At 42.1% G+C, this 16,393-nt stretch overlaps 1 protein-coding gene across 2 annotated transcripts in view; it reads right to left on the reverse strand.

The window, feature by feature from the left end:
- CDC73 (cell division cycle 73) overlaps positions 1–14,684 on the reverse strand; it is a 135,229-nt gene extending 120,545 nt beyond the window's left edge. For both annotated transcript variants that reach the window (XM_012772412.3, XM_012772413.3), the window contains exons 1-4: positions 14,372–14,684; positions 11,866–11,971; positions 7,604–7,673; positions 31–93 (exon numbers count right to left, since the gene is read on the reverse strand). In XM_012772412.3, coding sequence (XP_012627866.1) covers positions 31–93; positions 7,604–7,673; positions 11,866–11,971; positions 14,372–14,502 — 370 coding nt within the window. In that variant the 5' untranslated portion in view covers positions 14,503–14,684. The remainder of the gene's footprint in view (positions 1–30; positions 94–7,603; positions 7,674–11,865; positions 11,972–14,371) is intronic.
- Between the last annotated feature and the right edge of the window lie 1,709 nt (positions 14,685–16,393).

The following is a 16,393-nucleotide window of genomic DNA, read 5'->3' on the forward strand; positions in this document are numbered from 1 at the left end:
AGTTCAATATAAACATGTGACAAGACATACCTTGAGTAGATCGCTGAAGACCTATTTCTAGGGGAGCACTTCTATCTATACTTGCCGATGTTGCTGAAGATTTAAAAAGATTCATATAAGAATGTTAATATTTGAATACACACAATGGATATTATTATAAGTGAAATGCTCAAGGTTATATTTCTTAATTCTAAATAGTGATTTCCCTTACAAAAATATTAAGTTTTAAAGCAGCTTTGTAAAAGCATTTTATTAAAAATATTAATCTGTATTAGAATGTCTCTAAGACGACAAACTGTTTTTGACATTTTAGCTTACCAGTTACTGAGATGATCTAACTGAAATTAACTGGTCACTTCAAAGAATACACTCCAATATTATAGCACACACACAATAGTGTATCTAAACATAAATATTAGGTTATTAAGTATGAAATGTCCAAATCCTTAAATACTAAGTATGACAGTTGATATCTCTGATATTTCACTTTGACACTTACTGTTTTACATTTATCGTGAAAGTACATCTCAGTTTTTCAAATATATGGTTTGGCTTGTGATTAGCTTTCAATTTTTTTTTTTTTAAGAGCAATTTTTGTTAAATCATGGATACACCAAAACTTCGTTTTATTTTGGAATATGAGTTGTCAGGGAACCAATGCAGCACAGACAGCTTGAAATATCAATGAAGTGTTTGGGAAGAATGTGGTTAATGAACACTCAGTACGTCAATAGTTTGAGAAGTTCCATTCTGGTGATTTTAATCTTGAAAATGAGCCACCTGGACGACCTGAGACCAAGGTGGATAATGATGAGCTGAAAGCTGTAGTGGAAGCAAATCCATCTCAACCTCGGTGTGAATTAGCACCAAGGTCTGACGTCACTATTCCAATAATATTGGACCATTTAAAACATTCTGTACCTCAGCAAGGTACAGAACCTGGATAAGGCCGGGTGCGGTGGCTCATGCCTGTAATTCTAGCACTCTAGGAGGCCAAGGCGGACAGATTGCTTGAGGTCAGGAGTTTGAAATCAGCCTAAGCAAGAGTGAGACCCCATCTCTACTATAAATAGAAAGAAATTAATTGGCCAACTAATATGTATAGAAAAAAAAAATTAGCTGGGCATGGTGGCGCATGCCTATAGTCCCAGCTACTCAGGAGGCTGAGGCAGGAGGATCGCTTGAGCCTAGGAGTTTGAGGTTGCTGTGAGCTAGGCTGACACCACGGCACTAACTCTAGCCTGGGCAACAAAGTGAGACTGTGTCTCAAAAAATAAAAAAGAAGCTGGATAGATGGGTTCTACATGAAGTAAATGTCAGAAGAGAAATCATCTCAAAGATTGGCTTTCTTTGCTGTCATGACATAAAGGCAAACCATTTCTACATTATATTGTTACATGTGATGAAAAATGGATTCTTTTTGACAATTGCAAGAGTTTGGCACATGGTTGAATAAAGATGTAGTGACAAAACACAGTCCAAAACCGAATATTCATCAAAAAAAGCTAATGGGGTCTGGTGGTCCGGTGCTGGTATTATCCACTACAGCTTCATGAAACCTGGTCAACTGATTGCAGATGTCTACAACAACCAACTGGATGAAATGATCAGGATGTTTGTGATTAAGCAGCCAAAATTAGTCAATAGAGACAGGCCAATCCTCTTGCGAGACAATGCTCGACCACATGTCACACAAAAAGTGCCGCTCAAACTATAGCAGCTGGACTTGGAAAGTCTCTGTCATCCGCCATATTCACCAGATCTTGCACCAACTGACTAGCACTCCTTCCAGGCTTTGGACCACTACTTGGAATGAAAAATATCCAAGTCTCAACAAGCTGTGGAAAATGTCTTTTGCGATTTCATCGCCACTTGCTCTCCAGGCTTCTTTGTTGCTCGTATAAACAAGCTACCATTTAGATGCCAAAACTGTATCAATAGTTTAGGTACATACTCTGATTAACTGTACTGCTTCTTGTTTGAGATATAACAAACTATACTTTTGATTAGAAACCAAACATTTCATATTTAATGACCTAATCAGTAAATACATAAATGTATATACATGATAAAAAGTTTTAAGTTAGCATTCACTTTATTTTTTTATTTTTTTGAGACAGACACCATTAGCTTTTTTTGTTTTTTGGTTTTTTTTTTGAGATAAGAGTCTCGTTTTGTTGCCCAGGCTAGAGTGAGTGCCGTGGCGTCAGCCTAGCTCACAGCAAAGCTCTGGCTTTGTTGCCCAGGATAGGTGAGTGCCCTGGCATCAGCGTAGCTCACAGCAACCTCAATCTCCTGGGCTCAAGCAATCCTCCTGCCTCAGCCTCCGAAGTAGCTGGGACTACAGGCATGTGCCACCATGCCCGGCTAATTTTTTTCTATACATATTAATTGGCCAATTAATTTCTTTCTATTTATAGCAGAGACGGGGTCTTGTTCTTGCTCAGGCTGGTTTCGAACTCCTGACCTCAAGCAATCTGCCCGCCTCAGCCTCCCAGAGTGCTAGGATTACAGGCGTGAGCCACCACACCCGGCCTAGCATTCACTTTAAACATGCTTAGTTATTCACAACTGGTAGAAAACTAAATTATTTTTATTTTTTTTGAGACAGGACCTTGCTTTCTCTCCAGACTAGAGTGGAGAAGTGTCACCAAAGCTCACTGCAACCTCAAACTCCTAAGCTCTAGTGATCCTCCTGCCTCAGCCGCCCAAGTAGCTGGGATTTCAGGTGCCTGCCACCATGTCCAGATAGTGTTTCTGTATTTTTGTAGAGACTTGGTCTCGCTCTTGTTCAGGATGGGCTCATACTCCTGGCCTCAAGTGATCTTCCAGCCTTAGCCATAGTGCTAGGATCACAGGTGTGAGCCACCACACCCACCCCAGATTATTTTAAAATTAATCATTTGATTTTTGAATGGCTCAAAATAATTAAACTATAAAAAAGAGGTGTACCTGTCCCCATCCACCTAGTTCCTACCACCCTAAGTAACCAGTTAATCTCCTGTATATCCTTCAAAAGTTTCTTTCTATAAATACGAGAAATACAAAATTAGACTTTTATTTTTACTTTTTATACAAAAGGTAGCAGGCTATACACACTGTTCTGAACCTTGGTTTCTTTCTTACCTAACAATTTTTCTTTTTGAGACAAGAGTCTCACTCTGTTGCCTGGGCAAGAGTGCCGTGGCGTCAGCCTAGCTCACAGCAACCTCAGACTCCTGGGCTCAAGCAATCCTTCTGCCTCAGCCTCCCAAGTAGCTGGGACTACAGGCATGTGCCACCATGCCCAGCTAATTTTTTCTATATATATTTTTAGTTGGCCAATTAATTTCTTTCTATTTTTAGTAGAGACAGGTCTCGCTCTTGCTCAGGCTGGTTTCAAACTCCTGCCTTGAGGGATCCTCCCGCCTCGTCCTCCCAGAGTGCTAGAATGGCAGGTGTGAGCCACCATGCCCAGTCCTTTACCCAACAATTTGTCTCCCACATCCTTCCATATCAGTACACGAGGCATTTCCTTCACTCCCCCTTTACAGCTACTTATTATTCTATTACATGAATTATTATGATTCATTTAACTAGGTTCCTATCAATGAGCAGTTCAATTTTAAGTCTTGTCATCACAAACCATGGCACCATGAAAATATATATACACATATATAGACACACACATATATGTCACTTCATACATTTTCAAGTATACCTCTAAGATAAAGTCCCAGATATAGGATTTCTATGTAAAATTTTTAATGACAAATCACTGCCAATTTCTTCAACAAAGGTTGTATCAATTGACATTATAACCAACAATATAGTATAACACCTGTTTCCTCATACCTTTACCAGAGCATATTATCAAATTTATAGTTTTTTGTCTATCAGGTAAAAAAAAAAAGATGCTATTTCTGTATAGTTTAAATTTGCAATTCTATTATGAACAAAATTAAGCATCTTTCATATGATTTTATCATCTTTTCTGTGAAATGTATGACATAATCCATTTTATTGTTGGTCTTCTCTTCATACACTAGTGAGATTAATCTTTAGCTTTGAAATCATTTGATATATCTATATGTAATATTTACAATATGTGATGTGAGTTGAAATACCTTTCCCCAGTCTTATTTTTTTATAATATAGAACATTTTTACTTTTATCAATTTATAACTAAATAACCCTATCTTTCCCTCCATTATTTGACATGTCTCTATACTCATATATAAAATTCACATATGTGTTTCTAATCTAACAGATAAAAAAATTTTATTAGTAAATCTACTGATCACAGTTTTTAAATTTGGGGGGTTTTATTACAAGTTCTAAACTCTAGAATGGCTTGTCTTTTCTCATTACACCTCTACAAATATTTAGGATGCTTACTTTAACAAACAAACTTTAGAATCATCTAGTCTAGTTCTGCCCCTTCCTCAAGAAAAACTAGAGAGTTTTATTGAGACCTGGCTAAATTTATAAATTAAGAACTAGTATCTTTAAGCTGCTATGTGTTATGTGTTCTTATCTAAGAACATGGTCTTATTTGTTCGATCTTTTTATTAAACTAATAAATTAAAAATTTTTTTAAACTGGCAAAGCAAGATACTTGATGACTAAATGTATCTGTCCTATAGAAATTATAGGAAATGAGATGCATGGATAAATGACAATTTATTTGGGGGTTCTAAAAAGAAAAGCCATTTGCTCTAAAGAACTCCCCCAAAACTAACCTATTTCTCAGGCCCATCTCCCAGGATACTTACCTATTAAGAATAGAGTACCCTAGACCCACACCAGATCTTCTAAAGCCAAAAAAACCCCACTAATTTTAACACCTGTATCACACAATTCTCATGATTTAAAAAGTTAGGGAAACACTGCTCCAAAGAGTTAAATTAGCTCTGATTTTAAAAAAAGGCCTTCCCCTATTCTCCCCAACTCCATCCTCTTCATAGGAGAATTGAAATTCCCTTCTCAACCCTCCTCTAGGGTTCTAACCTTCTGTGTATCATTTCCTTTGCATGAGAGTAAGTATGTTTATATGTTTACAATAGGGATTCTCCAATTTATATAGCACCTAGCATAAGGCCTTTAAGAAAAAGCACTCCAGGCCAGGCGCTGTGGCTCACGCCTGTAATCCTAGCTCTTGGGAGGCCAAGGCGGGCGGATTGCTCAAGGTCAGGAGTTCAAAACCAGCCTGAGCAAGAGTGAGACCCCGTGTCTACTATAAATAGAAAGAAATTAATTGGCCAACTGATATATATATATAAAAAAAAAATTAGCCGGGCATGGTGGCGCATGCCTGTAGTCCCAGCTACTCGGGAGGCTGAGGCAGAAGGATCACTCGAGCCCAGGAGTTTGAGGTTGCTGTGAGCTAGGCTGACGCCACGGCACTCACTCTAGCCTGTGCGACAAAGCGAGACTCTGTCTCAAAAAAAAAAAAAAAAAAAAAAAAAGAAAAAGAAAAAGCACTCCATAAATACTTGCTGAATGAGGACAGCACAGGAAGAAAACATGCCTTTAATCCTAGCACTCTGGGAGGTCGAGGCAGGTGGATTGCTCGAGGTCACGAGTTCGAAACCAGCCTGAGCAAGAGCGAGACCCCGTCTCTACTTTAAATAGAAAGAAAGTAACTGGCCAACTAATAAATATAGAAAAAATTAGCCAGGCATGGTGGTGCATGCCTGTAGTCCCAGCTACTCAGGAGGCTGAGACAGGAGGATCACTTGGGCCTAGGAGTTAGAGGTTACTGTGAGTAAAGCTGACGCCACAGCACTCACTCTAGCCTGGGCAACAAAGCAAGACTCTGTCTTTAAAAAAAAAAAAGAACCTACTATGTACCACTATTCTAAATGCTTGATGTTTAACAATAAACAACACAAACTACCCCCTTAGTGTTTACCATCTGGTGGAGAAGACAGACAATAAGTATACATCAACAAATGTATGTAATTGCAGGTCAATGGATGGGATTTGATGAGAAGTAATCAGATGGTACTCTAAAGACGGGGAGGAAGGGAAGCAATGCTATTTTATATTTTAGACAGAGTGGTCAGAGAAGCTCTCTCTGATCGAACAACATTTGGAGCCACATTTGAGCACAGATCTAAATAAGATAGTAAGGAAGGAAGCCAAGTAACAATATAGAAACAATTAAAAACAGAAGAGCAAATGCAAAGACTCTAAGATTAGAACAGCTAAAAGACCAATAAGACTGACTGCTGAAAGCAAAGGAAAATTGGTGGAATATGAGGTCACAGAGATTTAGGCAGAAGCAAGACCATATAAGCCAGTACAAGGAAAAGGAGCTTTATTCTAAGTGTGATGGGAAGCCATAGGATGGCCTTGAGGAGATGAGTAACACAATCAAATTTACATGCTTTTTCAAAAACAGGACACTCTGAATGCTAGGCAGAACTACACTGTAGGAAATAGAGTGGGGACCTGTGACTAAGCTATACAATAACCTAAGGAGGAAGGAGAAATAGGGTAGAGGTGGAATGGTAAGAGGTCATCATACTTTCAAAGTTAGAGAAAAGGACTTGATCATAGAAGGGGTGTGAGATGTGAAAGAAATCAAAGATTTGACCACAGTTCTGGCATAAGCAGCTGCATGAGTAGGGTGCCAACTAAGATGGGAACACTGCAGGAAGAGCAGCCTCATTTTGTTTAGTGTAAGGGGAGATGGGAAGGAAGTAACTGGGCATTCTATTTTGGATAGGTTAAATTTCAGATGCCTATTAAATATCCAAGGGAAGATTTAACAGTGAATTTATAAATCTGAAACTTAAGAAGAAGTTAGTGCTAGAGAAAAACGCTTGGAATTTATCAGCATACATAAAAGATATTTAAAGCATAAAACTGGAAGAGGTCACCAAGAGATTAAGGATTTAAAAAGAAAGGAAAAAAATCAAGTCCTGGAAAACTTCAAGAATTAGAGGTCAGGCACAGCAGTAAGCAAAATAAACTGAAAGGTGGACAATGAGTAGAAAGAAAACCAAGAGTCTGGTGTCTAAAAAGCCAAATGAAGAAAGGCTTTCAACACAGAAGTGGTCAATAGTTTAGAATGCTGTTTAGAGGTCAAGTATGGTATGAGAGACGAAAAACTGTGGTAAGCCTTAAGTTAGTGTTGACTTTACAAACAGTTATTTTAGTGGGATGGAGTGGCCTCACGAAAGAATGAGAGGTAAAGAAGAAGCAGTGATATCACAGCAACTCTTGCAAAGAATTCTGCAGGAAAAGGGAGAAGACAAATGAAGCAGCAGACAGTGGGAATGTAGGGTCAAAAATATCTTTTAAAGATGAGAGATCCTATGTATTCTAAAAAGAAATGATACAGAAGGAAGGAGAAGACTCATGATGCAATTTACAAAGACAAAGCCTTTGAGACTGTCAAAGATGGAATCTCTACACAAGAAATGGGTGACTGGCCTTAAAGAGCAAAGAGTGCATTCACTGTAAAAAGAAAGAAAAGTCATATGGACAAAGCTGAAGTGGGTTAATTTTTCAGTGGGAATATAAATTCTCTTCCCACTACTCTTTATTTCACAGGGGTGAGGGGTGAAGAAACAATGTGTATTTAAAAGGGGGAGCAATTTAAAAAAATACTCACATGCTTCACCATTGAGATATCCAAGTAGATCTTTTCGGTCAGGTCTCCTAACCACAGGAATATTTTCAGTCTGAAGACAAAATTTTAAATTAAATATCAAATGAATAACTATATAAAACTTGATAAAAATCAACATCATATAATGTCTGAATTTTTTTTTTTTAGAGACAGGGCCTTGCTCTGTTGCCCAGGCTCCGGAGTGCAGTAGCATCATTTATAGCTCACTGTAACCTCAAATTCTTGGGCTCAAGCAATTCTCCTGGCTTAGCCTCCCAAGTAGCTAGGACTACGGGCATGTACCACCATACCCAGCTTTTTTTTCTTTTTATAGAGAGACAGGGTCTCCCTGTGTTGCCTGGGCTGTTCTTGACTCCAGGCCTCAAGTGATCTTCCTGCCTCGGCTTCCCAAAGTGCTGGGATTTTGAGCCACTGTGCCTGGCCTAATTTTATTCCAATGTATTTTGGTAATGTATATTTAAAATCACATTTGTAAAAAGTGAGTAGGCTAAAAGAAACTAATAAAAATCTTGAAAATTTTTCAACATGTTAATTTTTAGTAATTTGATTTTTAAAATTCTAGGAAGATATACAAAAGATAATCATAAGAAATGAAGCAATGACTCTATCCCTTTCAAAATATCAATTCCAGTCTATTTTCTTTTCTCCTTGGCTTACTCTAAGTATTTGTTTTTTAATCGCACACATGATGGTGCACACATGTGGACTGATCTCTTTTTAGCCCCACTGCTTTCTCATTTACTGCAGTGTCTCCAAAATGTTTTCTTTTCTCACACACAAATAAGGCCTCTTCAAAATATTCTACTTAAACTCTTTCAAATAAACTAAATTCACCACTAAAACTAAATTTTGATAATAGGCACATGTTTAGGCATAGGAATAAGTATAGGAGAGTATATAGGAAAACATCAGTGGTGGTTGTTTAATTTCCACATTACATATTTCTTTTTTTAGCCTTGAGTGTGAATAAATTCTGTAAGCAGGGAGAAAAAATTAAAAACTTAAATCTGAAAAAATATCCTTTTTACCAAAATGTGTGATTTTCCTTTAATTGCCTACCTTAGTTATTTGTAAAGAAGAAAGCACCAAGTCATCTTTGGGCCATGAATTAATGAATCTTGTCTTTACCACAATTTTCCACATCATTTTTCTAATGCCAATAAACAACACAGAGCAAGAAAAACTGGTGGCCAGGGGATTATATAGTGTAAATCCTCTGTCATCTTACACAGCAACAAGGAAGAAGAACCCTTAGTATCTTTGGCCAATTATCTTATATTGAATACTAATTATATTTCACTGCACCAAACCTGCACTGACTCCTTGATGATTCACATAAACTATATTTAATCAATTAAAAATTTACCTTAAAGCTTAGGATAAATTTTAGGTTCTACTTATGAGTATGAAAGTTTAAGTGTCCATAGTTTTTGTGTGTTGTATCTTTTTTAAACCTGTCTACATAAATAGTTAAAATATTTGAACTAATTTTCTTTTTTTATGGGACAGGGTCAGTGGCATCAGCATCAGCATAGCTCCCTACAACCTCTAACTCCTGGGCTTAAGGGACACTCCTATCTCAGTGTCTCCCAAGCAGCTGGTACTACAGGCATATGCCACCACACCCAGCTAATTTTTTCATCTTTTGTAGAGATGGGGTCAGTTTTGCTGTGTTGCTTAGGTTGGCCTCAGACTCCTGGCCTTAAATGATCCTCCCACCTCAGCTTCCCAAAGTGCTAATATTACAGGTGCAAGCCACTGTGCCTGGTCAAACTTACATTCTTTACTGTTCCTACATCTGATATTTCATCATTTGGTTGCTACTGAGTTATGTACACATTATAGCTAACTGGAAAGGAAGTACATCTACTCACACTAAAATAGGAGGTATGGATTAAGAATACCCATTTCAGGAATGAATGGTCTGCTCACAAGAAAGAGCAAATAGCACAAAATAATTAGGAAACGACCACCTCAAATTCATAGAACCCTAGGTTTTGGAACTCTGTCCTTTCAATTTGGCAACTATTTAAGAAAAATAAGAGTTAAATTATGCAACTAAGGGTCCTAAGGACCACTGTAACAATTATAGCTATCAATTATGTGCTACAACCATTCCTCTAAAACATAATCTGAAAACCTAAACCAACTATCTGAATCTTTATTAACACAAAATGAATGGCTATATCCAACAAAACATTCTAATTACTGCCTAATTCAGTTTTAAAGATCTAATGAGTTAAAACAATCTTAAAGAGAGAGATGTCACTATTTTTTCCCCATTATTTCCCAAGTAGTTTCACTCTAACTTTATTTTTTTAAATAAGTATTTAACACTAAATATGTATTTCTTGTTCAAAAAAGCAGAAGCCTTACAGTTTAATACTTACAAAGCCCATTACATGATGGGATATTTTTCTCAGATACTTTAAATAATAAGGTACTGTTTGAAAGACACCTCAGATAAGCCAGAAACCTCAATTATTGCTAGCAGGGAGGGAGGGAAAGGGTATGGAAGTAAATTTCACACAGCTTAATGAGTGATCTAGCAACTGCGTTAGATAACTCAAAAACTGGCTCTAGTGATGACAGGATAATGATGCTTGTGAAAATTTGAATAAAATTGTTTTAAGAACTGTAGGAAATGGGAAAAAGTAGTTATTTGTAAGTTAATACATTTCATACTTAATTTTAAGTATGGACTTATAAAGTAAAAATGATAAATAGTAAAACCAGACATTTGATTATTTCAATTATGTCTCCAAAAAGATTTTATGTTCAACTCTACCAAAATTAATCTGAGGGATGGTCTCATTTAGAAAATTAAATATCATCTTTTAAGGGCACTTTTGGTAATTTGCCATGTCATACAGCTATCATATCCAAATAATTCTGAAGCCCATTTACTTACTAATTATAATACACTGCTTCCCTACAGATGAAGAATCTCACCAACATGAAATCAGTTATTTTCTGTTATTTCTAAAGATTTCCTCTGAGTAATAAATTTCCAAACACTGAGAAATCAGGAAAAATTAAAACCAATGTATCAAGAGTATGAAAATAGTTGTACTGAGTTGATTAAAAAAATAATTTCAAGGCCAGGTGCGATGGCTCACACCTGTAATCCTAGCCTTCTGGGAAGCCGAAACCGGAGGATCGCTTGAACTCAGAAGTTTGAGACCAGCCTGAGCAAAAGCAAGACCCATCTCTACTAAAGATAGAAAAAGTAGGGCCTGGCACACTGGCTCACACCTACTCTGGGAGGCCCAGGTGGGAGGATCGCTCAAGCTCAGAAGTTCGAACCAGCCTGAACCACAGCAGACTCTGTCTCTACTAAAAATAGAAAGAGGCCCGGAGCCCTGTGCCTGTAATCCTAGCACTCTGGGAGGCCAAGGTGGGCGGATTGCTCAAGGTCAGGAGTTCGAAACCAGCCTGAAAAACAGTGAGACCCGTCTCTACTATAAATAGAAAGAAATTAATTGGCCAATATATATAGAAAAAAATTAGCGGAGCATGGTGGCACATGCCTGTAGTCCCAGCTACTCGGGAGGCTGAGGCAGAAGGATTGCTTGAGCCCAGGAGTTTGAGGTTGCTCTTGGCTAGGCTGACGCCATGGCACTCACTCTAGCCTGGGCAACAAAGTGAGACTCTGTCTCAAAAAAAAAAAAAAAAAAAAAATAGAAAGAAATTAATTGGCCAACTAAAAATATATAGGAAAAATTAGCCGGGCATGGTGGCGCATGCCTGTAGTTCCAGCTACTCAAGAGCCTGAGGCAGAGGGATTGCTTGAGCCCAAGAGTTTGAGGTTGCTGGGAGCTAGGCTAATGCCACAGTACTCTACTAAGGTCAACAGAGTGAGACTCTGTCACAAAATATAATAATTTTAAAAAGATGTGTGTTAATTTGATCCTTACAACCAAAAAAAGTTTGCTTCAGATTAAACTAGAGTTCTGAAATATTAGAGTCCTTCCACAGGCTTGTAAATTTTTAAATCATCCCTATAAATGCCTATAAAAACTTCTGTTGTTATAAACACTGACCACATTTTACATGAAAAAAAAATCACAGATTAAAAAATTTGTATAAATCACACAATAGACCAATTTTGACCCTCCAAGAGACTAATAGAAACCTTTCACTCTTTTGATTTGAAACCCATGAGGGAAGTTATCCACACTGAATGATACCTACTATCGTGAAGTAAAACAAAACAAAAAAGCTTTAAAATGAATTCTACTTACAGCTGCACGTCGGACATAAACAGGATGAGAAAGGTGTACATTATTAAGTAAAAATAAGATGGAATCCAATGTGTAGTACTCTCTGGGTTGGCCTTCTTTTCCAGTCCTGAAATAATTAAGGCAAGATTTTTTTTACTCAAAATTCTAATTCAACTCTTTGTGCTTAATTACATATATTCATTAATCTATACAACTTTGCTATTCAACAATGGATCTAACACAGCTAATAAAGATACAAATAAAGTATAAAATCTAATAAGTGGAATGTCATTAGGGCAAAAGGAACACAAAGGAAGGCAATGACAAAAAACAAAAATAGAGAAGGTACACAAAATTCATTCTCTAAGGTACTATATGCTTTTTAGAACTAGGCCCAATTTATGCTCTGCGCTTTGTCAATAAAGAGAAAATACTAACCAGTTACAGACTGATGAGGATACATCAGAGAAAACAAACTACTTAGGAGAAGCACAACCATCACTGGTGCTAAATGTATTAAAAAAACTTATCCTGTGGCTCCCTCAAAATAAGATACTGCTGAACAACATCCTTAACAACATTCTTACAGTAAATATAACATTGAATTTCACAAGTATGATTCTTAGGACATCCCTCCAATTAGACCAATGATACAAAATCAAAATGTAATTCTACCTGTGATAAAACAAGTAGTCTGGGGGTGCAAGCTCTCTGATCCAAGCACATATATTACCTAGTATTCAATCCCACCCTACTCCTACATTCTCCCCATCTAGAAATGTCAATGTATTATCAGAATTCATCTGAATATAGCTCATTATAATCTGCCCTAAACCTACCTGTCTAATCTCTATTCCCACTTTTTCTCTAAACATATGCATTTTAAACCACACACCACTATCAATTATTGTACTGTGAAATCCAATACATGGGTAACAACCATACCTTGGAGAATGCACTGCATGCATAAATGTCTTTAGTGTTTTTTATATATGCACATATTTAAATGTGCACACAGCATACAGAAAATAAAAATAATTTCTTGGTGTGAATCACTGTTGAAAAAGTTTGAAGTCTACTGTTCTAAGTATTCCTTTTTCACTGGGTTCACTGAATTTCTGTCAACCCATTTCCTTTCCAGATCTTATTCCTTTAAGCATAGAGTTCACTTATCCTGGAAGACTTAATCCACCATTTCACCCAGAGAATTCCTATTTATTCTTTAAAGCTTATTCATTTGTTCATTTATTCAAGAAAACTTTGTTTGATACAAACATGTCAAACACATTTCTACAGAATCTTCTCTAAACACCTCCAACAAGAAGTGATTGTTCTCTTCTTAAAAGCTAGAAAACATTTCATATCAAGTTATCTGTTTAATCTCCTCAATTCAGATTAAGTTCCTGCCTTTCAGGCAGGAATCCCCGGATGTTAGAATTTATTTTTATTTCTCAGAATGAACTCTGTATGGAAATACACTCTAGATACTCCTTAACCAATTTTTAAAGAAAAAAATCCACTAAAAACCCAATCAAATGTAATTCTATCTATGCAAATTCTTTCAAAGAGTAAAAACACAGGAAACTCAGAATAACATCAATCAACATTTCACAGAGCTAACTAAATCACAAGGCCAAAAGCAAACAAACAGAAAAACCACAAAACCAACCAACAAACAAAAATTTCCACTAGTTTTCATCGAGTCTTAAAGCTCGCTCCATTCAATCAAACAAAATGAGCAGGGAATTCTGGCTAAAGGTTCTAATGAACCAAATGAAGCACCAATGAAAGTGACTAGATGTTTTTCTTGAATGACTTAAATTCATAAAACTCCACGTGGACCAACATTCCAAAACACTTCCCTTTAAAATACACTTCGCAAAATCACACTCATTATCAATTTCTTAGATCTGAAAAGCTCACTCTGTTTCACCAGTAACTTTCTCCCGAGAAACTCCTGCCTTCACCTCTAACACAGATTTTGACGACTCTTCCCAACACACCAAATTTCCTTCCCGTCCTGACTTCACATAGTTGATGCCCTTCTCTCTTGTCGAGAGGCAACCCCCTCCCCACTAACCAAAGGAGAAACAGACCAGAAGCTTCAAGGACCAGCGGAGATGGTTGCAACACATGGCAGCCTCTAAAAAATAAAGACGAAAAAGAGACGTCTCCGGCCCGAGACGGCGCGCCCTTTGTGCACCTCTGCTCAGGTACACGCGCGCACCAGCTCCACTCGCCGCCCGCACCTGGTGCGTGCGCGCAAAACCGCGCTGGACAACTCGGAAACTCGCGGGGTACCTTTCCCTTTGACTTCTCAAAGATGTAAAGGGATGGGCCGCTCCAGAGGAGCTCCTAGTCCTCTCCCTCCTCACCCTAGAAGTGCAACTTTCGCTCCGGAGAGAAACTTTTTCCAGAGCACCGTTTCGGCCCATCCCTAGGGAAACGGGGGGAGGGGTTACAAAGAGGTCGCCTGGGGGCGCCGCACGCCGCGCTGCCACCCAGACCTCGGCCACGCCGGACTCACCCCCAAACCACGTAGTTGGTCTTCACATTCTTGGGCCAGGAGAACTCCCCGAAGATCACTTCGTCCCCTTTCACCACAATCTCCTTCTTCTGGATGTTGTACTGTCGCAGGACGCTGAGCACGTCCGCCATCTTCCCGCCGCCGCCGGCCCGGCGTCCCCGCCGCCGCCGCCTCCTCCTCCCGCCGCCTCGCCCTCTCCTCTCCTCCTCGCCGCCGCCGCGAACCAACAGCAGCAGCACCCGCGGCCGCCCGCGCCGACGACAGCAGCGGGGAACTAGCCACCCGGGCCGCCGAGGACCCCGCGCGATCGGGCGAGGCCCCGCCGCCGGCTGCCCGCGGAGAACGCCTGACTGCGCTCCTGCGGCGCGCTCGCCTGCCGCCAGGGGGAGCCGGGCCGCCTGGAAAACGCCGCCCGGGCTCCGCACGCGCCCGCCCCCGGCCCGAGCGCCGCGCAGGACACCGCGCCCGCGGACGGCGCACGTACGCGAACACTGCCGGGCGCGCGCCCGCGCGGAGCTCCTGCCCTCTGCCCCGCGGCGCGCGCTCGGGGCGACAGGTGCGCGCGCACCTGCGCGGGCTGGCGAACTGCCGTCGCGGGAGCGCGTGCCGAGTGCTCAACGATAGAGCTCGCGGCGGCTGCGGGTTGGGGCCGGGTTGGGGACCCCCCTGGCCAGGGTGCGGTTTAGCGAAGGATTTGCGGAGCGCTAGCCTTACCTAGCCTTCCGGACAGGACCCAGGCCTCGCCAAGGCCTCCGGGTCTCGGTGCTGGGACGCGCCCTTCAGAAGGGGGGTGGGGGATGGAGTGGGGTGGGGTGGGGTGGGGTGGGGGGCATGGGGAGTTGGGGGGCGCGGAGTGGGGGGTGGAGTGGGGTGGGGTGGGGGGTGGTGGAGTGGGGTGGGGGGTGGTGGAGTGGGGTGGGGGGTGGTGGAGTGGGGTTGGGGTGGTGGAGGGGGGTGGGGGTGGAGTGGGGTGGGGTGGGGGTGGAGTGGGGTGGGGGGTGGTGGAGTGGGGTGGGGGGTGGAGTGGGGTGGGGTAGGGGGTGGAGTGGGGTGGGGGCAGAGGGGGGTAGGGGGTGGAGTGGGATGGAGTAGGGGGTGAAGTGGGGTGGGGTAGGGGGTGGGGTGGGAGTGGTGTAGGGGGTAGAGTGAGGTTGGGGGTGGAGAGGGGGTTGGGGGTGGGGTAGGGGTGGAATGGGGGGTAAGGGGGTGGAGTGGGGGGTGAAGGGGGTGGGGTGGGGTAGGGGGTAGAGGGGGGTGGGGTAGGGGTGGAGTGGGGGGGTGAAGTGGGGTGGGGTAGGGGGTGGAGTGGGGTAGTGGGGTGGGGTAAGGGTAGAGTGAGGGGTAGGGGGTGGAGTGGGGTGGGGGGTGGAGTGGGGGTAGGGGGTGGAGTGGGGCGGTGGGGGGGTGAAGTGGGGTGGGGTAGGGGGTGGAGTAGGGTGGGGTGGGGGTGGAGTGGGGTAGTGGGGTGGGGTAGGGGTGGAGTGGGGGTAGGGGGTGGAGTGGAGTGGGGGTAGAGGGGGGTAGGGGGTGGAGTGGGGTGGGGGTAGGGGTGGAGTGGGGTGGGGGGGTGGGGGTGGAGTGGGGTGGGGGGTGGAGTGGGGGTAGGGGGTGGAGTGGAGTGGGGGTAGAGGGGGGTAGGGGGTGGAGTGGGGTGGGGGTAGGGGTGGAGTGGGGGGGGTGGGGGGGTGGGGGTGGGGTGGGGGGTGGAGTGGCGGTGGAGTGGGGGGGTTGGGGTGGAGTGGAGGTAGAGGGGGGTAGGGGGTGGAGTGGGGTGGGGGTGGAGTGGGGGTGGAGTGGGGGTAGGGGGTGGAGTGGGGGTGGAGTGGGGTGGGGGTGGAGTGGGGGTAGAGGGGGGTAGGGGGTGGAGTGGGGTGGGGGTGGAGTGGGGGTAGAGGGGGGTAGGGGGTGGAGTGGGGTGGGGGTGGAGTGGGGGTGGAGTGGGGTGGGGGGGTGGAGTGGGGGTAGAGGGGTAGGGGGTGGAGTGGGGTGGGGGTGGAGTGGGGGTAGAGGGGGTAGGGGGTG

This window comes from Microcebus murinus, chromosome 23 (assembly GCF_040939455.1).
Source record: "Microcebus murinus isolate Inina chromosome 23, M.murinus_Inina_mat1.0, whole genome shotgun sequence".
Lineage (NCBI taxonomy): Eukaryota > Metazoa > Chordata > Mammalia > Primates > Cheirogaleidae > Microcebus > Microcebus murinus.